The following is a 23,866-nucleotide window of genomic DNA, read 5'->3' as shown; positions in this document are numbered from 1 at the left end:
GTAAATGACCACAATGACATTCTGTGTGACTCCTAAGATCACATTACCTTCTCGCCTCAACAACTTCATTTTATCTTGATGCTGGTGTGGGGTCACTTACACTGACCCCTTACTCATGAGGACCTAGGTCTTATTCCAATCTCGTTGTCTTTCCTCCTTTTAGAAGATATTGAGTATGTGCTACCTCAGAGATTCCTCCCTTATTCTCCCGAAATGGGCTTCAGCTTCCTCCTGTTTGCATGACTATATATTCTTTAAATTAAACATGTCTGGGGCTCCTGGGTGGCTCAGTCAGTTAAGCATCTGCCTTTCGTTCAGCTCATGATCCTGGGGTCCTGGATGGAGCCCTACCTTGGGCTCTCTGCTCAGTGGGGAGCCTGCTTCTCCCTCCGCCCCTCCCCCTGCTGTGCTTCTCTCTCTCTCTCTGCCAAATAAATAAATAAAATCTTAAAAAAATATGCCCAACACAACAGCTTTGATATTCATTGTTAAATGACATTATCAGTGTTTTTATCACCCCTGCCTCATCTGCACTTTCTATAATCAGAAGATACTTTTATTTTTATTTTATTTATTTTTTTCAGAGGATATTTTTAAAGAAATGTGTTTTGTACTGTATTCGTCATGGTTCTTTGCTTACAGTGGGGGTTCAAATATAAATATTGACTGATGATAAATCTGTCATACTAGAGAAGCCTCTTTCACAGTGAAGTTGATCTTTTTTATTCTTCTTTCTTTTTAGGTGTTCCACCGTATCACTAATGCAAATACTACAGTTGCTCATTAATTAGAAGAATAAAAAAAGGACGTTAAAGTTTTTTTTTTTATTCTGGATCAAACAAAAATCCAAACAAAATTATTGGGCTGAACTCAAGTGATAAAATATTTTAAGTATTTCATGAATTTTAATCTGTGTCCATTGTAAAACACAGTCTTATCTGTGTAGATGATTTACTTGCACAGGAAAAACTGAGACGAAGATTTACAGATGAAGAGTCCAATTTGCTTGAGTTTGAGGCCTCGATAACAGAATGAGATTTCCAGGCATGAGATTATTAAGAACGCAGGTAACTTTTATTCTCTAGCCTCCCTTCTCTACTCTTTGAATCAAATTTTGCCCTTCCACCCTGTGTTAGATTGAAGGCATCGATGATCTCAATTAATTTAATGGCCTCTATCCATACCCCTGTCCAACAACCTGTAGTTCCTGCCCACCCTAACTTGGGTCGGGCTTGTGACTTGCTTTGGCCAGTACAATGAGGCAGAGGTGATGATGTGATGATTCTGAGTGTAGACCGCAAGAAGCTTTGCATGTTTCTGCTTCCTCTCTGGCTTCCCTCTGGTCACCATGACAACATGTCTGAGTTTGGGGCATGCTCCATGTGAGGCCACCCGGAGGAGAGCTGAGTCATTTTAGCCATCATGGAGCACTGAGCTCCCAGTGGACCTGCCATCGACCACAGACTGAGCCTACACAAAATCTGGCCAAACTAGATCAGTAGAACTACCTGCCAACCCATCGCCTCCTGAGAAACAAGTTATTTTTTTTTAATTATAGGATTTTTTTTAAAGATTTTATTTATTTATTTGAGAGAGAGAGAATGAGAGATAGAGAGCACGAGAGGGAAGAGGGTCAGAGGGAGAAGCAGACTCCCCGCTGAGCAGGGAGCCCGATGCGGGACTCGATCCCGGGACTCCAGGATCATGACCTGAGCCGAAGGCAGTCGCTTAACCAACTGAGCCACCCAGGCGCCCGAAACAAGTTATTTTTTAAAAAAAGATTTATTTATTTACTTTCGAGAGAGAGAGAGTGCATGAGCAGAAGGGGCAGAGGGAGAGGGAGAGTGAATCTCAGACTCCACGCTGAGTGCAGAACCAGAAGCTGGGCTCGATCCCAGGACCCTGAGATCACGACTTGAGCCGAAACCAGGAGTCAGGCACTTAACCGACTGCATCACCCAGGCGTCCCAAAACAATCGTTTTTTAAACCCATATGTTTTGAGATGGTTATGCCGTCATAGCTAACTGCTTCACATCCTATATTCATAATACTAATAGGATAAGATGATAGAAGCTCCTCCCATGGGCTATTACTTTTTAACTGTTGTCAGCCATTTGAGCTAAATGAATGTACTTTGAGAGTGTCTTCAGTTTCAGTAAGTGACGATGGGGAACTTAGGGAGTGCAGCGGAATCATCGTGGGATAATAGTTCCATATACTTCAGGATCCGATTATCATTAGAAATAAGAAAAAACAGTTTTAAAATCAGGTAGATGACGTCTGTTAAAGATCTCAAAGCTGTAGTTGGTAGACCTACAAACTGTTGCCATGACATCCCCAAACCATCATACCCACGCTCTCGGGTAGTGCTCCCACTCCCCTGTTTGGCTGTACCCACTGCTAGCTCTTCTTTGGTCTTTTTTTTTTTTTTTAAGATTTTATTTATTTATTTGACACAGAGAGACATAGCAAGAGAGGGAACACAAACAGGGGGAGTGGGAGAGGGAGAAGCAGGCTTCCCGTGGAGCAGGGAGCCCGATGTGGGGCTCGATCCCAGGACCCCGGGATCATGACCTAAGCCGAAGGCAGACGCTTAATGACTGAGCCACCCAGTGCCGCTTCTCGGGTCTTTCTACGGAAGTCCTTCTTCTGACCCCTCCATGAGCTGCACCCGAGGGCTTTGCATTGAAGGGGCTGCGCCAACAAAGCTGGTCTCCAACCCTGCCTCATGCCTCAGGCATTAGGCCCTCTGACCCACTGAGGGTTTAGTATTTGTGTACTCTAGTTTTCTTTTCTGCAAAATGGTGATGGCGAAGATAAGGCTTTTAAGAAAGTTAGTCCAAGGTTCTTTTGATCACTGGTAGAGATAGTTTCTGCTGATTTAGAAACTTTGTGTTATGGGCCAAAGCTTTAGCAAATATTAACTCTCATTTTACTGCCCTTATTATTAACAGCCAGATAAATGGAAGTTCGGAGATTTGACATGATGTGGATGGATCCAAAGTCACACACATGACTGGAAGCAAAGCCATAAATATAGTAATAGTTTGTACTTTAGAAAAAAATGGAAAATCTGTCTCCCTTTTCTTGGTAGGGATATGTAACATAGTGATTCTTAGGCTGGTCCTCATAAATCACATGTGAGCCCTTCAGACCCAGGAAGGAACTTGAGGCCTACCAGGGGCATCTTATCAACCTGAAAAGCCTATTGTTGACCCCTCATTAACTCGTTGATTCATCTTTAAGGAAAATAGCAGGAATAGGCACTCAGATGGGAAAGTTGGGGCAAACAGTTTCATAGTAGCGGTAGGTTTTATAACAACGAGCTCCAGGCCAGGTGACTTTATCCCCTTTGTGCTTGGTTTTCTCATCTATAAAATGTGTGCATGGAGCCAGTCAGTGTTTTCCTAAACTCTGTGGACGATTTCTCTAGCCTGTGTGAAAGTCAGGAAATGCTGCATACAAGGTCTGTCCCTTAAAGACCTTTGTGAAGGTCTGTATTCGAGAAATCTGTTCAACTTTATTAACTCAGGCTTAATAGAGATTCTGGAAACCTCTTAAGACCCTATAGGAAGAATCTCATTTTGGAAATGTGGAGGCAGATGATAACCATGACTTCCTATGGCTGCAAAGACATCTGAACTAATAGAAAGATTTTGGTTCTATTGCAATTTACTGCCAAGTCCATTTTTTACCCAGGAAGGAAATAGGAAAAATAAATCATATTTTCTTGATTGTCTGCTCTGTGTCAGACACTTAGATATTTTATGTAGTCCTTCTTTCTTTCTTTTTTTTCTTTTTAAGAGAGAGAGAAATCTTGCATGTGAGTGGGAGGCGGGAGGGGCACAGGGAGAGCGAGAGAGAATCTTAAGCAGACTCCACACCCAGTGCAGAGCCTGATGTGGGGCTCGATCTCATGACCCCCAGATCATGACCTGAGCCAAAATCAAGAGTCTGTTGCTTAACCAACGGAGCCACCCAGCCACCCCCTTATTTAGTTTTTGCAATACCATATAGAATATTATTATTCTCACCAATATTGATCTTAATGACATCATTTTTTTCCATAACCAGTACAGGCTTTCCTCTACAGAGAGAGGAACAGGAGAGCATCAATGTAGAGTCAGTGGGCTCGGTCCCTGATACTCTTTCCTATCTGTACACATTCTCTAGGTGACATTATCCAGCTGTTAAATAATATTTATATGATGTGATATTTATAGGATATGAGAGGCTATTATCCAGGCTTTAAATAATATTATATGCTGATGATTATTAACTCTCATAATTCCCCTCTGACTGTTCCCATACTAAATAAACATCTCAAACTTTGTGTGACCAAACCAGTGTTTTAAATTGAGAGTTTTCCTCTAGACTTTTCCTGGAGTTTTCCTCTGGACCTGTTTTACCCTTCGTAATTGGTCTCCCCATCTACCTCATTGATCAAACGGGAATTGAGGCGTTGCTGATTTCTCTCACACCCTCATTCCCCACATGCAGTCCATCAGCAAGTCCTACCAGAACACTCCAGAATGTGACCCCTTCTCTCCATGGCTGTGCCTATTTCTAGTCAAGCGACCGTCATCGCCCATGCAGACAATTCCTGCCACGTTGCGGTTGTGCTCTCGGCTTCCATTTGTGTCCCCTTTGCAATCAGGAGCCGAGATGATCTAAAAAATAAGTACATAGGCGCTCTCATGGTGGGTTTGCTGAGGAAGACCGCTTGCCTGGTGGGATTGGTTATATGTGAGAGTCCACACAGACGGCTAACAATGTTGTACACAAAGACTCTTGATGTTCTTTTTTTTTTTTTTTTAAAGGTATTTATTTGTTTGACAGAGAGAGAGACAGTGAGAGAGGGAACACAAGCAGGGGGGGTGGGAGAGGGAGAAGCAGGCTTCCTGCGGAGCAGGGAGCCCAACGCGGGGCTTGATCCCAGGACCCCGGGATCATGACCTGAGCCGAAGGCAGACGCTTAACGACTGAGCCACCCAGGTGCCCCTAGACTCTTGATGTTCTTGAGCAAATTCCTAAAAATGCAGCCTATAGCTTGTATGCAAAACAGATTGCAAATGAGAAGTGGAGTCTGGTTAAAGTGGAGCTAGATGTTAAGAAATTAGAAGACCAACTTCAGGGTGGCCAACTAGCTGAGGGGATACTTGAGGCTGCAAATGAAGTAAGTCTGGCAGGAAAAATGATACACTGGAAACCACGGGAGCCTTTGGTGGAAGAGCCTCCTGTCAACCAGTGGAAATGGCCAATGTAATCATTAAATGACTAGTGTGTTGATGGGAAACTGATGTAATTAAATCTTCTCTTACTATAAATAAATAAATAAGACCATGTTGCTTTCCTCCTTAAAACCTTCTGGTGATTTCCCATTTCATGTATATGGAGATTGCAGTCTCTGGCCTTGACAAGGTCTCTCTTCGTTCGTGTCTCCAACCTCATGTGGCTGATGCTTCCCTACCTTGGCTTCCTTCCTGACCTGCCGTGTACCAGGCTTGTCCAACCCCAGGTTGCTGCCCTTGCTGTACTCCCTGCCTGGATGGCTCTTCTTATCATCATTTATTCTTGGTCCACATGCTGCCTCCTCAGGGATGCCTTCCCTGACCACCTTGTCCACACTAATCCCACCTTGTGCAGAAACTATCACCTCATTCTGCTTCACTTTTTGGAAAAGTTGTCACTCTCCTTATTTTATTCGTTTATTTGCTACCCGCCTCCATATTTCTCTCAACTAGAAATATAAGTCCAGGAGACCTTCCATCTTCTTGTTGTGTTCAACCCCATATCTCCCCGCTAGTGTGTATCAAAGTGCCTGGTACATACAGTTACTCAGTAGATATTTATAGGATTGATAAAATAAATGTTATTTGTTTTGTTCATCTTTCCAGTCATTTCTGTTCAGTGCATATTTAAAAATAACTGCATGCAAGGTTACATACAGTGACCTCAAGCAGATTTCAAAGAAATGGACTATACAGAGAAATTTTTAAATGACATTATCTGTATGGGATTTTTTTAATGTGCCAAAGCTCTGAGAAAGAAGAGAGGACCAAACTGTTAAAAAGTTGTCAAATACTTTTGCACTGAGGCAGTGGGAGTTTGGAAAGGATAAATGTGATTCTGGTGTAGTTTTGAAGTCATGGTTTTTGGGAAAGGGCAGGGATCGAAAAACTACAGATGGCTAAATATGGCTTTCGGGACTTGTCACATAATTGTTCTTTGTCCAGTCACTCCTTGCTGTTGAGGCCAGTACTCACAGTGGATTTTCTTCTTCCAGACATTGCACTTGGAAGGGAAGATGCGAAGGGAAAGAGGGGGGACAGTGCTGAAATAGCCCCCTCCAAGGTCCCTGCAGAACAAGACAATTTGTTATAACCTAAATAAATTCAAGGAGGAAGTGCCACACTGATACTGAGTGGAATATTTATGTTGGTGTGATATACCCCTTTTCTAAAAGTTGGGGAGTTATGGAGGATAGAGAGAAAAGGGAAAATATACTTACTGTACTCTTGAAGCAAACTGTGCCGGAGTGGAAATTTTCATCTTTGAAATTCTGGTGCCACCCAGTGGTGAATGAATCCTGTTTTAGAGTCATTTTCTTAACAGGTTGTCCTCAAGCTTTCTGCTCTCTGAACCACACTGTGAGCTTGTACAAATACCCCCACTCCTCTAGATTTCAGAATTCTACAGGTCTGATGCGGGGCTTGGGCATCAGAGTTCTGAAAACGAGTTTCCCAGGTGATTCTGTCCAATTTTCGGTTGGCTCTTTTAACAAATATAATCATACATCAGGGGACTCTCCATGGAGGTGTTTCTGGTTGTCTTGCAGTAAGTTTGTCCTAGAAAGAGCAACCTGGCCACAGATCAGTTTAATTGAGGTAACAGTGTCTGAAAGCAGAAGCTTCAGTAATTCATGGAGATCCAAGGTTTGCATGACCACCTCAGGGGCTCCAGCGATGTCCCAGGAGACCTTTTATCTAAGACTGCAGACTCAGAATAGCAGGTGTGGCTGGCACAGTGATTCATGTGTGCTTGGCTGCCCTCAGATTTCAGCTGTGGCTCTCCTAGACAGTTCCGTGCAGGCTTCCACTCCTTTTAAGGTGATAAGGTTCCCCTTCAAGTGCCTCACCTAATGCCCCAGGATTTCCTTGGGGGCTGTAGGTGCTGTACGGAACTTTGTAGGTTATGGCATATGCCCAGCTTGGAAGCACAGGGGAGGTTAACACATCTGGGAGCAACCCTAGATCAGTGGGAAAGGGGACCAATGGGGCAATACTCCTGCCTCTTCTGCTTCGGGGTAGGGCCTCATGAAGGGTTATGAAGGGTAGGCTCAGGACTCTATCCCATTTGCAGAAGTGTGGTCGAAAGGAAGAGTGGTGGCAGGGAGAAGTTTAATTAGGATCTTAGGTGTATTTGTCTTAGGTGGTAACAGGGAAGCGGGATGGGTTTGGGAAGTAAATGGGGGGAGAGGCAGATACTAGGAGTTAGGTATAGTTGCTCCAATTTGAAATAAATTGGGACTAAATTAGGTGGAAAACTGAAGTAGAAATGTGGGATAGGAGACCAGATAGTGAAACCCCAACTCTACTAGCCTGTTTTCCTCACTGAGTGGGTATGTTACATCATGAAATGGGTTCTGGGTACCTCTCTCGTTGACCTGTTGATGTGTCACAAACCCCCCTCAAATTTAGGGGCTTACATGAGCAATTCATTGTTGTTGTTCTTCATAAAGTTGGGCTGGGCTCAGCTGGGCATTTTCTTCTGCGGCTCTTACCTGGGGCATATGCACATAGTTGTTGTCTTCTGCATGCTTGTTGGTTGGTGTATCAGTCAGGGTTCTCCAGAGAAACAGAACCAATAGAATATATGTAGATATACACGAGGAGATTTATTATAGGGATTGGCTCAGGCAGTTATGGAGGCTGAGAAGTCCCACAGTCTGCCATCTGCAAGCCGGAGAGCCAGGGAGGCTGGTGGTATAATTCAGTCCAAGCCTGAAGGCTGAGAACCAGGAGCTCCAGTGTCTGAGGGCAGGGGAACATGGATGTCCCAGCTGAAAAAGAAGGAGAAGCTGTCCTTTCTTCCTCTTTCTGTCCCAACAGATTGGACGCTGCCTGCCCCCACTGGTGAGCTCAGATCTCTTCACTCAATCTACTGAGTCAAATGCTAATCTCTTCCAGAAACATCCTCACAGACACACCAGGACATGTTTTACTAGCTATCTGGGCATCTGTGAGGTCGGTCAGGTTGATACAATTACCCATCAGGGACTGCAGCCCAGAGAGCTTGTCTTTGCTCCACACGCTGTCTTCCCCCAGGAGGCTAGCAGAAGCTTTCTCCTGTGGAGGCAGCAGATCCAGGGGGGTGGCCTCAAAGTGGCAAGGCTCTTGAAGCCTGAACTCAGAGCCACATTCATCCCATCTGCCTCATTCTGTCGGTCAAAGCAATCACAAGGTGACTCACTTGTGGGGAAGTAGACTCAGTCTCCTGATGGAAAGAGCTAAAATAATTTAAGACCACTTTTAATTTACTACCGTATATTTGGGTAGCCAATGAAATGAACTTTGGATGCCCTCTTATATTGGATTTGGTTTTAAAACCAGAAATAAATAAATAACAAACAAACAAACCAGAAATCAGACTACTCATGTGGTGACCAATCCCACCTACCGTCTCTCTTCTGTGGTAAATATCCCTACATGCTTATTCCCGTTCCTGATAAATAGTTTAAATCTGTGACAACTTGAGTTAACCTTCTCTAAGTGGAAGGGTTTAGGGAAAAGCTTAGATTAAAAAAATTTTCCCCAGATTCACTGGAATCAATTAGTCTATTTTATTTATTTTATTTATTTGTTTTTTAAAGATTTTATTTATTTGACAGGGAGAGAGATAGCGAGAGCAGGAACACAAGCAGGGGGAGTGGGAGAGGGAGAAGCAGGCTTCCCGCAGAGCGGGGAGCCCGATGTGGGACTCGATCCCAGGACCCTGGGACCATGACCTGAGCCGAAGGCAGATGCTTAACCCACTGAGCCACCCAGGTGCCCCAATTAATCTATTTTAAAAACTATAGTAAATGTACCTCAAATGAGTTGTATTAAAACTAGTGAAAGTTTGGGCGCCTGGGTGGCTCAGTTGTTAAGCGTCTGCCTTCAGCTCAGGTCATGGTCCCAGGGTCCTGGGATCGAGCCCCGCGTCGGGCTCCCCGCTCCGCGGGAAGCCTGCTTCTCCCTCTCCTACTCCCCCTGCTTGTGTTCCCTCTCTCACTGTCTCTCTCTCTCTGTTGAAAAATAAATAAAATCTTTAAAAAAAAAAAAACTAGTGAAAGTTTTTTTTCGTGAATTAGGATTTTTTGTTAAGGGAGAAGAAAAGGGTATTTTTATATTCAGTATATGGCACTGATATTTATGAGATTATTTTGATAATTGCCCTAATAAACATTATCATAATGGAATAAAAATAATTTATGTTTTAAATGCATGTAACTTTATGAAGCACTAGTAAAAATTTCTGTATCTTAAATATTAGAATTAGCTGGTAGCAATAGTTATTAATTTTATAAACTTCTGTGACATGGTAGCTCACTGTAATGGAAATCCAAAAACTTACTTTTTTATTGAAAGAAAACCTTTAATAATCTGTGTTTAAGGAAGAAAGCTTTTAATAACCTGTGTTTAAAAAGAAGCAGAAACAGAGGGCCCCTGGATGGCTTGGTCGGTAGCGTGTGTGACTCTTAATCTCAGGGTTGCAGGTTCAAGCCCCACGTTGGGTGTAGAGATTACTTAAAAATGAAAGTATCTTGAAAAACATAAGATAAGATAAAAGAGGCAGAAACAGAATGAAAATGCCTTTTTATGTGAGGAATTGTTGGTCACGTACCATACAGTGTGAGAAAAGGTGTGGCAAAACCCGGTCGTCCGCGGAGGTGTGGCCTTCAGAACAGCTGCAGAATGGCAGAAGCAAGAAAAAAAGCGAGAATTTGTGAAAGAGATGAGAGCAAAGACAGCCTGAATCAAAATCTTTTCCAAAGGGCCAATTTTATTTGCTTTTGAACCAAGATAGATGTTCCAGTTCTGGGCATTTCTTTCCAAGACCATTCTTCTGGCTTATCTCACAGGGCTCTTTTCGCTGTTCCATTTCTTGCCTCAAAAAGCTGCTTCTTAACAGTTGACTTCAGGTTATTTCAAAAGGTCATCTTTTTCACTGTTTCCTCTTTTGGCTAAAGCTTTTATATTTTAACACCAAGCGCCACGTGTCTCAAAGTGTTTTCCTCAGAAGGCTGGCTTGTTTGTGTAGATGCTCCTGAAACAAACAAACAAACAAAAAAACCCCCAAACCCAAAAAACCAAACCAAAACAAAAAAGAAAGAAAGAAAAAAAAGAGAGCTTCTGTGGAGGAATGACGAGAAGCAAATTCTTGGCACATGCAAAAACAAAGATGCATCTCAGGAAGATCATTTGGAGCAAAAGAAACCAGACACAAGAGTGTATGCTGTATTGAGTCCCTTTATGTAAAGTTCAGAAAAACCACAAAGCTAATGTACCAGAATATGAGTTACTTAAGTAGGTAGGCTGGAGAGAGCAGGCAAGAGCAGCTTTGGGGGTACTGTGTATGATTTACGTCCTGGTGACGTTGGTGGGCTTCCTTTGCGCACATTTACTGAGCTGTGCACTTAGGATTTGTGCATGTCTCGATTTCTTTGTTACAGTTCTTTAAAAAGTGAAACAGTAAAGGAAACATGGTTCTTCTCACTGACTTAAGGGAAGTCTGAGTTTGGGTATGTCTAGTGGTTTGTTAAGGAAAGGATCGTTAAGTTGGCAACATTTGTATGTTTTTCAGACTCACGTTATCACAGTGTTGATTTTGATTTCATTGGGTTTCAGTGTCCATATGAACCACGCTTAGGAGGCCAAGCATCCAATAAATCAGTGGCAATTAAGAACAGCACAAGAACGGTACAAAGCAATGCAGAACACCACATGATTAGTATTGCAGTGCTGTTAAGACTGTATCTTATCGAAAAAACAATTGTCATGCTTCACTAAGCCTAAGAGGAAAATAGAAACTAAATATTGATATCACTGAAACCAGTGTTATCTAGACATCTTCTCTCTCTCTCTCTCTCTCTTTTGTTTCCTGAAAATGCTATCTAAGACTAAGTCATTTGATATTTCTTGGTGGATTGTTCAGCAGAAAGTTCTGTGTTATTTCTTGGAAAAGGAAAAGGAAAGGAAGTCATAAAGACTGGTAAAGTTAATGAAATGTTTCACATTTGCCAATATTCACATTTAACTGTTACCTCTATATTGTTGCCCGACTTTTATTGTTTTCCGTAACAGTATTGATGGCTCTCTCACATTGTGTACCTCTTCCAGGAGTTTTCGATTATCATGGGATGTTGGACATAATGCCTGAATTCATCATTCCCTCCTTACAATAGAAAGAGTTCAAATGTTATCAGTGATACCATCCTTTAGACTCTATCCCTTGCATACAAGCTGGAAGTTAGTGGAGAAAATGTAGATTAGCAATGTCAATTGCTGCTGATGTATCAGGGCTGCAGCTGTAGCGGTGGAAATGCACTTCATCCTTGGGACTCAGAACTTCAGCTGCACTGAATGTTTGATCCCGTCCAATTGTATGCCTGGTCCATAGGTTGAAGGATTGAATTCACCTCAACAAACATTTATTGAGGGAAGGTTAATGTACAAAACATTAGGGATAAAGCCAGGATTGTGAGAGAGGTAAATATTTACATAAAAAATCATAATACAATATGATGAATGCCATTGTATAGAAATAGAGAAATGGCTTCCTAGACAGAGAAAAGAGAGCAGCTAACTCTGCTCTTGGCACCAAAGGCTGTGGAGGAGGATATTAAAAAGAGGAGTGAGAATTAGCCACGTGGACCAGGTGGGGAAGGACATTCCAGGAATGCGCAGAGGCTCGAGTTTCTGTGGAGCGAGCAGGAAGTGGTGAGAAGTCTGTTAGACTTCTAGACTAAGAGAAGGCCTGGGGGGGACGGGACTGCTGGGAATGGGGCAAGAATCCCAGGTTAGGTTCTGGGAGGGTCTTGGATGCCCTGGGAAGGAGTTTGGATTTTACTCAAAGAGTAGTAGGAGGGCTGTGAAAAGGGGAGTAGCACGATCCTCCCTGTGTTTCAGGAGGGGGTAAGATCGGCTGTGATGTGGAAAATGCATCATAGTGGGGAAAACAGACAGGAAGGCCACTTAGGAACTGTTGGAATGATCAACACTTTGAACCAGACTAAAGAAGCAACTTCTCAGAAGGCAGGATTCATCCTGGATTTCAACAAGTTATGGCATGTAGATGATGGAATACTGTACGAGCATGAGAACAATAATGCTGATCAATTTTAATGATGTCGAAGGATGTTCAAAAGATATTGTTGAATAAAAAAACTTTACAAAAACACAAGCAATGCAATTCAGAACACCCCCCTCCCCCTGTCGATCCATCCATACCTCTACAGAGATAAAAGACAGAGAATATACTGTATGAAAATATTAACAATAATATTTACTAGCTAGTAGGCTTTTGGGTAATTTGAGAAAAAGCAACTCAGTTGCCCAATTAAGGATATAGTATGGAGGAGCTTAGAAAAATGTTTTCTTTTTCTTATTCAGACCCTATTGAAACCTAGTGGATAGTCTGGCATTTCAGGAGGAGAGGGGTGTTTGGAGAACCAAGAGGAGTATATAGAAGGGTCAAAAGACACAAATAAAATAGAAACAGAAATGGAAAAATAGGGCGCCTGGGTGGCTCAGTTGGTTAAGCGACTGCCTTCGGCTCAGGTCATGATCCTGGAGTCTTGGGATCGAGTCCCGCGTCGGGCTCCCTGCTCCACGGGAAGCCTGCCTCTCCCTCTCCCCCTCCTTCTGCTGGTGTTCCCTCTCTCGCTGTGTCTCCCTCTATCAAATAAATAAATAAAATCTTTAAAAAAAATAAAGTTTATCTCTGGATGCTTTTCGAATTGTTTCTTGTTGTCAGAGCCTAAGGAGGTTGCTCTGTGAAGGTGGTGGTGGTGGTTTGAATGGCCTGTTTAAGGACTCTTCAGTCGTTAAATCCTCCAGCTGTAGGATTCCTTGTGTCGTCTGGTTCCACTGTTACCACTATATGAAGGGGACTAATAGTCTTATATTACCCCTTGTAAGTACTCTTTTTCTGCGTGTTTCACAGAATAAAATCGCCCACAGATGCAAGATTGATAGAATTGATGTTTTTGGATAAGACACATGGCGTTGTGTGGGGCCAAATTGGTTTTACTGATTCAGAAGAGAACCTTATAGAAGGGTAGGGGTTTGAAGAGGTAGCTATGGGAAGGAGGAGGGATTTAGGACAGAAAGAGAAAAAAAGAATAGAATCAATCACTGAGGTAATTTGCAGGGGGATAAATGTATTTCTGATGAAAAAGGTTAGTAGTCATGCTGCCATTTTTTATTTCCTGTTACAAGAAAATGAGGTTCAAAGGAAGAGGGACCAATATTAAATTAAGTCAGTCAACCAAGCCCACCTTGGGTTTGTAATATGTGTTTATGAGGAATCATTTCTTGAAAGTGCTCATCCTCCTGGGTCCTCGGATGAACTAAGTTCACCTCCTTTGCTTTTTTAGATCTCAGGCCTTGGTTTACATATTGATCTCCACCACTCATTCTTTCAACAGTACTTCTTTCTGGTTATTTAACTTCTCTTTGCTTTGGTTCCTTCATTTTTAAAGGTATAGGGTTACCTTCGATTTTTTTAAAAAAATTAAATATCATGGACCCCTTGAAGCAGGTAAGCTTAGAGCTTTGCTGGTTGAAGTTGTGGTAGAAAGGCAGAGTTCACCTGGCTCTTCTCACTCTCCCAAGTGCTCTGCAAAGGGTCATCCACGGAGCCAGGTTTGAAAACCACTGGACCTGAATCTGCTCATCCCAGAGTCAGGAGAGGTTGTTGTGGCCTGGAGTTATCTTAGGGACGGTTAAGACGTGTGTGGAGATGATATTTTGCTTTTCCACATTACATTTTCAGCTGGTTTTCTTAACAAGAAACATTTGTATAACTGTGGTCCTCTAGTAGTTGGGCACCCAGGATCAGTTCTTGTGTTGGAGAAAATGAAATGTAGCTCTCAGAGGCAGGACAGCAGTTTTGCCACTCAGCAAAGACCTTGCTGAGTGCTCTTTTGAAAATTGCTCAAGATCGTCACACCTCATTCCCCCCTCGTTTTTCCATAAAGACCTCTGACTGCAATGTGCATCATTCTGAAGGTTCTGGGAAAAGAAGAAGCTGGTATCTGTCCTTCAAAGTCATGTGTTTGTTCTCAGTTGAGTGGAGGAGGTTTGAACTCTTCTGGACCTTGATGTCTCTCTGAGTATCTCCTAGTTCAGTAGAATACTCTTAACGACTTGCCTTCTATGGGCTCAAGTAAAGAAAATTGTTATTACATCTTTTGTGGAAAGCTTTTTCCGCTTCTATTTTGGTCTTCCCCTCTGAGCGTATTGTATGAAAAGAGTGGAGGATTGTCCTCCTTTACAGGAAAAAGAATCATTTCATCGTTCGGTTACTGTGTCAGGGGTCCAAGTCATTTCCAGTAGCTGGCCTTTCTCTGACCCTCTGAGGCTGCTGGTTAGCACCGACTGCAGAGAGCTTGGAGGAACACTTTAAGGGATTGATTCAAGACAGCAGAAACCTCTTATGCCCACAACCTAACAACCTTTCTTGGGATTCACTCAAAAGGCGTATCTGGGACCTCTACTTTGTGGCTTTTGAAGTAATGTATCTTCATTAGGACTTAGAAGTAAACATATATTTTTAAGGCTCGAAGAAGGAAGCAATTTGTCTTGAGCACAGTAGATTTGATCTTTAGAGAGAGGTGAACAGCCAACTTTTTTTCAGCAAAAGCTAAGGATGATGAATGAAACGCCCAGGGCTAAGAAGGCCTCTTCATGGCAGAGAGAGTTATCTTTAGAAGGATTTTTAAATCAACACGCATCTAGTTACCTGGCTAAGGAGTACTTGATCGGTGACTTTTTCATAGGATGTTTCAGAAGAACAAAACCCCAATATTGTAACTTGCATTTGTGAAAGAGTCAATATCCACAGTATCAAAGGAATATATCTTGCAAATTATAATTCCTTAGAGTCTTTGTTGGAAGGGTAAGTCCTCTTTGCCTGCACTGTCTACAGAATACATGAGGCTTGTCCTCTGGAAGTGTGCCATTAAGTGAGGGCATGCACAATTCTTTGACTTTTCCTTTATATGGGTCTTTTTATATTTATACACTCTTTTTTTTTAAGGATTTTATTTATTTATTTGAGACAGAGAGAAAATGCAAGCAGAGGGAGGAGCAGAAAGGGAGGGAGAGGGACCAGCAGACTCCTCGCTGAAAGCAGAACCCAACGTGGGGCTCGATTTCAGGACCCTAGGATCATGACCTGAGCCTAAGTCAAGAGTCCAATGCTCAACCGATGGAGCCACCCTGGCGCCTCTATTTAGACACTCTTGTTATATATGGGCATTGCCATCTTGGGAGAGTGGATATTGGTGGTAAGATTTCTTAAGATGAAGTTTTATTTATCTACAGAATTAGAGGTTTGGTTGATGTACTAGTCTAGAATTTGAGTCTAATTACAAGGTTTTTACATTTTCGTAATTTATTTTTGTTTTTGATTTTGCTGGTTTAGCCACTAGGCATTTGACGCTAAGCAGACAAACAAACATGACCCCCTTCCCCACTGAAAACCTAAGAAAACGACACAAGTACATAGTACTCTTGCAGACAGTAGTGTAAGAAAACGTGATTCACTTTAGAATGATCTGATTTATGACCTGATTTCATGGAAATCTTAAAAATGGCCTATATTCATATCACATACTTTTCTGTGTGCTTGATGTACATTATATCATTTAATTCTTTAAACAACTCCATGTGACAGGTACTGTTATTACCCTATTCTACAGAAGAGGAAATTAAGATGTAGAGAACGCAAGTAATTTGGTCAAAATTACCTTGTTACTAAGTGGCAGAGCTGGTCTTCAAATCTAGCACTCGTAGTTGAGCGCCCATGCTCTTGATGGGATGCTCCATCATCACAAGGGAATACAGGATGGCCTGCGTTTATGGAGCACCTACTACAGCTTGGATTGACAGGAGAAAAGAAGCACAATATCACCCTATGAAGAGCATAGTGTTAAACCTGGGATAATGCATCCTTTGGGGAAGGTGGCATATTGTACCAGGGTGATTTAATGCCACATAAGTACATGCTAGGTCTAAATTAATTATCCTCCAGAATATGTAATTTAGAATCATTAAAATGTAAAAAAAAAAAATTGGAAGGTTTAAGAGAGTTGAATAAAGATGAGTTATAACTAGCTTTTTTTCTTTAATATAAAAAGACCTAGGAAAAATACTTGGATAAAGAAAATGAGTTTCCAGTTGTAGAATCTGTGGAATGATTTTTTTTTTCCATCTAGGCTAGAGATTCTTTCATTCACAAAACTCATCACATTTGGAAGGCAGCCATGCTCATCTCTCTACCACCAAAGCACACTGAACTCATCCCATTTGGATAGACCTCTTGGTGTTTGGTTTGAGAAAACAACCATTGGCACAAAGTTGATAAACTTCCATACACGCACACAGGTGTGGCTCCTCTCAGTCTTTGAGGGGCAGCTGGGTGTAGCCTGGGGGATACCATTATGGATGATGACCCAAGAACCATGGAACACACCTCTCAAGGCCTTGGCTTTACATAAACTCCCCCAAACTTAGATACAACCAATGAAAAGGAAGGAATTCCAAATAAATGAAAATTGAGTTTGTATTACTTTTGCCAAATGGGAACTCCAAATATAAGTCAAATTATTCTACCCATAATTTTAACATTGAGGTTTTGGTCTCAGCTAATATAGTCACAAAGGATAGTCTTTGAGTCATGCAAATAGGCAATTGGGATTTTTTTTTTTTTTTAAATGAGAGTGTCATTGATGAGTTGGTGGTTTACCCCTGAAGAATTCCATGCTTTGGAGATGGGTCTTAGATTGTGGAAAGGCAGACAAGACTGGGAGCATAGATAATAGTAGGAAAAATCATGGAGGCTCACAAATCTAAGGAACCTATTCTGAGATTTTAACATGTGTCTGAGTTAAAAGTGCTCACACTTACAAAGGAACAAGTTCAAATGTTCTTATGTGAAACAAAGTCCCTTTTTCAAAAGCACAATTGACAGAGAAGTTGGAGCCTGCTATTAATCTTCTTTAGGTAGGAAAGGGTACAAGGTACAGGTTTCTCGTCTACACACGAGACAGTTTTCTTTAGACTAGGGCAGGGATGTGCCTGAGCACATAAAAATTTTTCTTTTTGCCAGGCTAAGACTTTTGGAGCCACTTTTTATAAAGCTCTAGAAACTTGGGTTTATTTCTTGATCAGCTTTGTATAAAAATCTTCCATATCAAGAATCACTTTAGTAGAAGGAGAAAATGAGGGGACGGGGGGGTGTTAGTGTTACCTCAAGCTTCTCTGGTTCTTGCCATGGACGCTGTGCGTCATGGAATTTCTCCTTTTGGGGGCTGGCTGCTACCTTAAAGCTTTGCTCTGTGGCGGTAAGTGTCTTGGTTTCAGTTTTCTTGTTGATGCTGATTTTGACAGGTGCCCATCTCTCTTGCTTTCCAATTTTCCCATCTTTTTGGGCCACTGAATTGAGTGATCGAGGATCCTTAGACTGTACTCATGTTTGGAACACACTTATTTTTCTTTATTGTATAAGCAATACGTATGTATTTTAGAAAAATTCAGATAGAAATAATAAGAATCAAAGGGAAGAAGGGACAAAATATAAAACCAACCATAATTATAGAATCCAAGGCATTATTGTTAACCACTTCGTGCAGAGCATTTCAGGGTATGTTAGCAAAATAGATATTATCAAAATAGAATCATTTAGAAACTCTTTCAGACTCTGCTTTTGCCGCCTAATTTATTAAATATATCCCAATAGTACCACTAAACTTTATCGACCCGATATAAAAGGCTGAATATTATTTTGTGTAATGGCAGTCCCAGAGCTGGTTTAACATTTCCAACATGGTCAGACAGTTTATTTCTAATTTTTCCATTATAGAACCACTGTTATGACTCTACCCTTTTAGCTGCACCACCCACACGATTATATCCCCAGGATAAATTTCCAGGAGCAGGAGTGCTAGGTCAAGACATGTGCAGAATTTTAAGTCACTTGGTAGATCGCCAAATTGCCCCGTAGATTGTGTGGCCCAGTTTATTCGCCCACCAGCCAAGCTCCAGAGTCTGGCACTTTGCCTTGGCTTCCTTACTTGCTTTTCTGGATACAATTGTCTTTTTTTAGTCCCCTCAGCTTTCTTTTATTTATTTGTTTGTCATTTGTTTAGTTTAGTTTTTTTATTGACTACGGTTGACACACAAGGCTGCTTAGTTTCAGATGAAGTACAACAGAGTGATTCCACAAGTCTGTACATTATGCGGTGCTCACCGCATGTGTAGCTCCCATCTCTCACCACACAACACTGTTGACTCCCCTTTCATCCCTGTGACTTATATGGATGTGGCTTTCAGTGCTGGTTCTCGGAGAGACACACTACAGATCCCCTCCAGGCCTTGTGTGGTGAAAGCCAAACAATACAAAATAAAATGCCAGGCAAGCAGCAAACAAACGCACTAGGAAGTTGGTATTTAGGTTGAGGAGAGAGAGATGGTCAGGCACGTTCTGCTTGGCTGAGTGTGTTCTGGTATCTTCCCTCTGTGCACAGCACGGCTCTCACAGACAATGAAAGTTGAATGTGCCAAAGGTTCTTCACACGGGGGCCAAGGGTGTGTCCCTAATCCCCCACTCCTCTGAAATGTGTACTTTTAGCTTCAGCGCATGCAAGCTTTTTGCGGAGAGTGTCTGTAACTTCCTTCAGGTTTTCTGAAGGTCCTCTAGGGCTGACGGGTGTCCCTCAGGAAAGGAATGATTCAATATTGGCTTCTTGTCTCCTGAAATGAAAAGAGAATAAAAGGAAGGAAAGCAAGAGAGATCTTTTTCCTTTACAACGAAAATATTGCTAAGCTTGTATCAGGCTGCTCTGAGAATTGCTATGTTATTTTTTAACTCATGATTCCTGAAATCAGGGATAAAAATGGCTCTTCTGAAATGGCCAGGCATTTACTTCTGTGCCTCCTCCAGGAATGGGGACAGGGTGGTTTTGTCCTCCATTTTGGGAGGGGTTACTATGGGAGTGAGCCCTCCAGGTCAATGGCCTAGGTCAAAAACCTGCCTATTGGCCTTGGCACGGCTTCTCCCAGCAGTGGATCCCCAGGTCCAAATGCAGACCTTAGCCAGATGTAATTGTGTAAGAGGGAGGGCCCGCGATCATAAAAAGAATGCACAATTGTTTTGTTTTTTAAAGAATTAAGGACAGGGGTGCCTGGGTGGCTCAGTCAGTTAAGCATCTGCCTTCAGCTCGGGTCATGATCCCAGTGTCCTGGGATGGAGCCCTGCATTGGGCTCTTTGCTCAGCGGGGAGTCTGCTTCTCCCTCTTCTCCTCACCCCACTTGTACTCTCTCCCTTAAATAAATAAATAAAATCTTTAAAAAAAATAAAGAATTGAGGACATTTATGAAATAATTGAAAATTATGAGAATCCTTCCTGGGGGGTCCTGGATGGCTCAGTCAGTTAAGAGTCCAATTTTTTTTTTAATTTGATTTCATATGGATTTTTTTTTAGATTTTATTTATTTATTCATGAGAGACAGAGAGAGAGAGAGAAAGAGAGAGGCAGAGGGAGAAGCAGGCTCCCAAGGAGCAGGGAGCCCGATGCGGGACTCGATCCCAAGACCCTGGGATCATGACCTGAGCCGAAGGCAGACGCTTAACCATCTGAGCCACCCAGGCGCCCAAGAGTCCAGTTTTTGACTTCAGCTGAAGTCATGATCTCAGAGTCATGAGATCAGTCCCCCCCACTTTGGGCTCCATGCTCAGTGGGTAGTCTGCTTGAGATTCTCTCCCTCTCCCTTTGCCCCTCCCCCTGCTCACAAAATCAATCAATCAATCAATCAATCTTAAAAAAATAAAGAATCCTTTCTGGACATTTGATGATATTATGGCATAATGAATATCCATCTATCTCCATACACACACACGCAGGCACACACGCTTTTATTGTGGTAAATTATATGTTCTGTTTTGAATTTGCAAGGACAGAGCAGTGTCCAGTGGCAAACTGAGAACAGAGTTGGGGATGAGTGGGTGCAGGAGGGATGGGAAAGGGCAGTCTGATTCTCGAGTGGCTGGGGGCCAGGTTTTTAAGCACTACGGTTGAGATCTGAAAATGGGTTTTATTTCCAGAGCACACAGAGGTGTGATTCCTGGACTTTAAAACAGATTCTTTGCTTATTTTCTACACTGCCTTCTGCACTATTGTTTGGTACTTCTTGGACTACTGTAAACCATGAATCCTAGCCCTCGAGGATTTCTCTTAGAAAATGCAGCTTTCATCATTCCCAAGGGCTTCTGACACAAATAGATTAATAATAAGCAAGGGTTTTTGTTAAAAAACGTTCCCCTTATGCAATTTTATACCATTTAACCCCAAAGGTATAGGTAACTGAACTTTCTAAAACTTTAAGGCCTAATTTGGGTTGAATGACTTAAGCCACAATAATAATAGACTTTGAATAATCATAATTGATTAAAAATAAATTCTAAAGACATGAATCAGCTAAGAAGAGATCTAGAAGGCATGTAGCTTGATTTGAATTGTGCCAAGACGATTTTTTAAAAAACATTACCTCAAGCTCAAGTACAGAGAATGTTTAATGATATAATGCTGCCACCTGGTGTTTATGCCCTGTTACTGCAGCAATAGTGGCGTCGATAAGTAACTGCTTCAGTGAACGGTTAGAATTTTCTAGACAGTAATTATTTGCAATTTTATTGGAGCATAAGTTGAATGTATTTACCATAAAACACAGATTTTTAATGGCTCACGGAATTCTTGAATTCTCCACATAGCATCACGAATGAAAACTGAGAGTTGGGGCATCTCTCACTTATCATTGGCACATTAGGCTAACTTTTCTGTCCCAGTTATTAGAGACAAAGCCACTTTCACAACCATGTGGTGTTGTGGCTTGAGCTAACATTTCAATTAAATTGTGTTTGGAGCTTAGAAGGGGAGCTTGGAACTATAAATTTAAACTGAGACCAATCTGGGGTGACGGAGGAGGTCAGAAAATTCTGAAGGGGGGTCACTTATGGGAATAGAATCTGAGTGCTCCAGATTTTTAGCTATCATGTATCTGAAGCAATCTCCGTCATGCCTTGTCCATGGATGAGATTCGTGTAGCCAACAGAGATTTTCTTAAAAATTGCATTAGACTCCAACAATATAAAAGGATTTCTGAGGTCTTTTGGGAAACAGAATCTCCAGAGGATGGGCTGATGTGCCCAGCTGTAGGATTGGCGGGGGTGTGTGGTGTTCAATTGGCTCCCGGTCCCACCAAGTAAGTTTCACTCACATACCAGCCTGGACCCTGGGGCCATCTCTGTTTGTAGCTCCTGCCCTACAGCTTCTAGATTTTGGTGGGAGAAGATAAAAATGAAAGTTGTTGGTGCTGGAAAAGAGACCTAAAAACATCTAGTCTGGTCTCTTTCTTTTCAAGAAATGAAAAAGAAAGCCTGACTTGCCCAGGGTCTCTACTTAGGGAGAGCCAGCGCTAGAGGGCTTGTTGCAAGTCTGTGTATTTACTTGGGGATGGTTTATTTGTTTATTTATTTTTAAAGATTTTATTTATTTGACAGAGAGAGAGAGACAGCGAGCAAGGGAACACAAGCAGGGGGAGTGGGAGAGGGAGAGGCAGGCTTCCCACAGAGCAGGGAGCCCGATGCGGGGCTTGATCCCAGGACCCTGGGATCATGACCTGAGCTGAAGGCAGAAACTTAACCAGCTGAGCCACCCAGGCGTCCCTTGGGGGTGGTTTAGATTTCAAGTGAGTTATTGACCCAGAAGGTGCCTTACTTGCTGAATTTGTACAAAGGTTATAGAGTTGCCTTTAACTTTCTTGGAAAAATACTTAATGTAGCTTTTAACATCCCACATTCACGGCAAACGTGAGTATAGTAGGACATAAAAGCCATATAGTCTCCAAATAAATGGAAAAAAGAATTTCTTGGCTATTCTATATCTATTCTGTACTGTCCAGTATGGTAGATCCTACCCACATTTGGCTATTTAGATTTATATTTAAATTAGTCGAAATTAAATACAATTCAGTTTCTTTGGCTCACTGGTCACATTCAAGGGCTCAATAGACACATGTGGTAGTAGCTACTGTACTGGACAGCCTCGATTTAGAACATTTCCAGTATCATAGAAAGTTCTGTTAGACAACATTGATATGGTTAAAGATGACTTTTCTTTTTTTTTTAAACAAAGTCTAATTTTATTTTTTTTAAAGATTTTATTTATTTATTTATTTGAGAGAGCGAGAATGAGAGAGAGAGAGCACATGAGAGGGGGAAGGGTCAGAGGGAGAAGCAGACCCCCTGCTGAGCAGGGAGCCCGATGTGGGACTCGATCCCAGGAGCCTGGGATCATGACCTGATCCGAAGGCAGTCGCTTAACCAACTGAGCCACCCAGGCGCCCCTCTTTTCTTTTTTTTAAGGATTTATTTATTTAAGAGAGAGAGAGCTAGAGGGGGGAGGGGCAGAGGGAGAGAAAGGGAGAGAATCTCCAGCAGACTCCCCACTGAGCCTGGAACTGTATGCAGGCTCCATTCCATGAACGTGAGATCATGACCTGAGCCGAAATCAAGAGTCGGACACCTAACAGACTGAGCCTCCCGGACGCACCTTCTTTTCTTTTCTTTTTTTTTTTTTCTTTTGAGACCATTCCTGTAGCCTTATCTTGCTCTCTGTGATAAACAGAATTAATCAGAATTACTTAGTGGGCAAGGGTGGGGAATTAAAACTAGGGAATGTTCAGTGAAATAAGAAATTTCTGTGTTAAAGAAAGGAATAAAATGCACCAAATGCAGATGGTGGAGCAAGATATGCTTCACCCTGAAATGAGGAGCAGTTGGATGGACTTGAGCTTTTTTTTTTCTTTAAAGATTTTATTTATTTATTTGAGAGAGAATGAGAGATAGAGAGCACGAGAGGGAAGAGGGTCAGAGGGAGAAGCAGACTCCCTGCTGAGCAGGGAGCCCGATGCGGGACTCGATCCTGGGACCCAGGATCATGACCTGAGCCGAAGGCAGTCGCCCAACCAACTGAGCCACCCAGGCGCCCTGGACTTGAGCTTTTAAGAGCTGAGCCTGATAGGTCATTTCTCTAAGCTTCAAGCCGTTGCTGCAGGTACGAGTTTGCCCATGTGCAAGTACTTCCTCACATGGTTGTCTCAGACAGCCACTGGTAACGCCTGCCTGGGTCCCCTCCACCCTCCCTTGGTACCGGCAATGGGGACCTTCCATGTAGTTTCCATGGGGATCTCAACCTAAGGAATTGCATCCCGAGCAAAACGACATAATACTGGGAAGAGTTGGATTTGACTCATGCTTTCGGTGTTTGTGGAGGGACCGTCTCTTCTTTTCCCATCATTACCCTGCTTTTCATCCTTTTCTGAGATCCAGTTGCTCATCTTTCTTGCCCTTCCATTTCATATACTGTTTTGTTTCCTTCCACAAACCTAATTTTTTTTCTTTGCTAATATTAGCCAGAACCCATTTTTGTTACATTAACCCAAATAATCCAAACCAACATGATGTTGTTACTTGGATGTCATGGTGGATGGAAATGGGTTTATAGGGTGAGTGGGAAAAGAGGGATTCTTCCAGGAGCA

The 23,866-nt window shown here is 42.2% G+C and overlaps 1 protein-coding gene and 1 long non-coding RNA gene across 3 annotated transcripts in view; both read left to right on the top strand.

Moving 5' to 3' along the window:
• The window catches only part of LOC113928926, a 166,211-nt gene that overhangs the window by 53,514 nt on the left and 88,831 nt on the right, over positions 1-23,866 (top strand). The window lies entirely within an intron of this gene.
• On the top strand, positions 4,699-5,267 carry LOC113928925 (NADH dehydrogenase [ubiquinone] 1 alpha subcomplex subunit 5-like). Of its 2 annotated transcripts, none has more exons than XM_027605254.1 (2): positions 4,699-4,797; positions 5,007-5,267. In XM_027605254.1, exons 1-2 carry the CDS (start codon positions 4,699-4,701, stop codon positions 5,265-5,267), a joined length of 360 nt encoding a protein of 119 aa, XP_027461055.1. The 2 variants fall into 2 exon arrangements, with proteins under 2 accessions (XP_027461055.1, XP_027461054.1); XM_027605253.1 differs by having other exon boundaries at positions 4,699-4,821; positions 5,025-5,267.

This window comes from Zalophus californianus, chromosome 5 (assembly GCF_009762305.2).
Source record: "Zalophus californianus isolate mZalCal1 chromosome 5, mZalCal1.pri.v2, whole genome shotgun sequence".
NCBI lineage: Eukaryota > Metazoa > Chordata > Mammalia > Carnivora > Otariidae > Zalophus > Zalophus californianus.
This window is presented reverse-complemented; position numbering and strand designations above follow the sequence as displayed.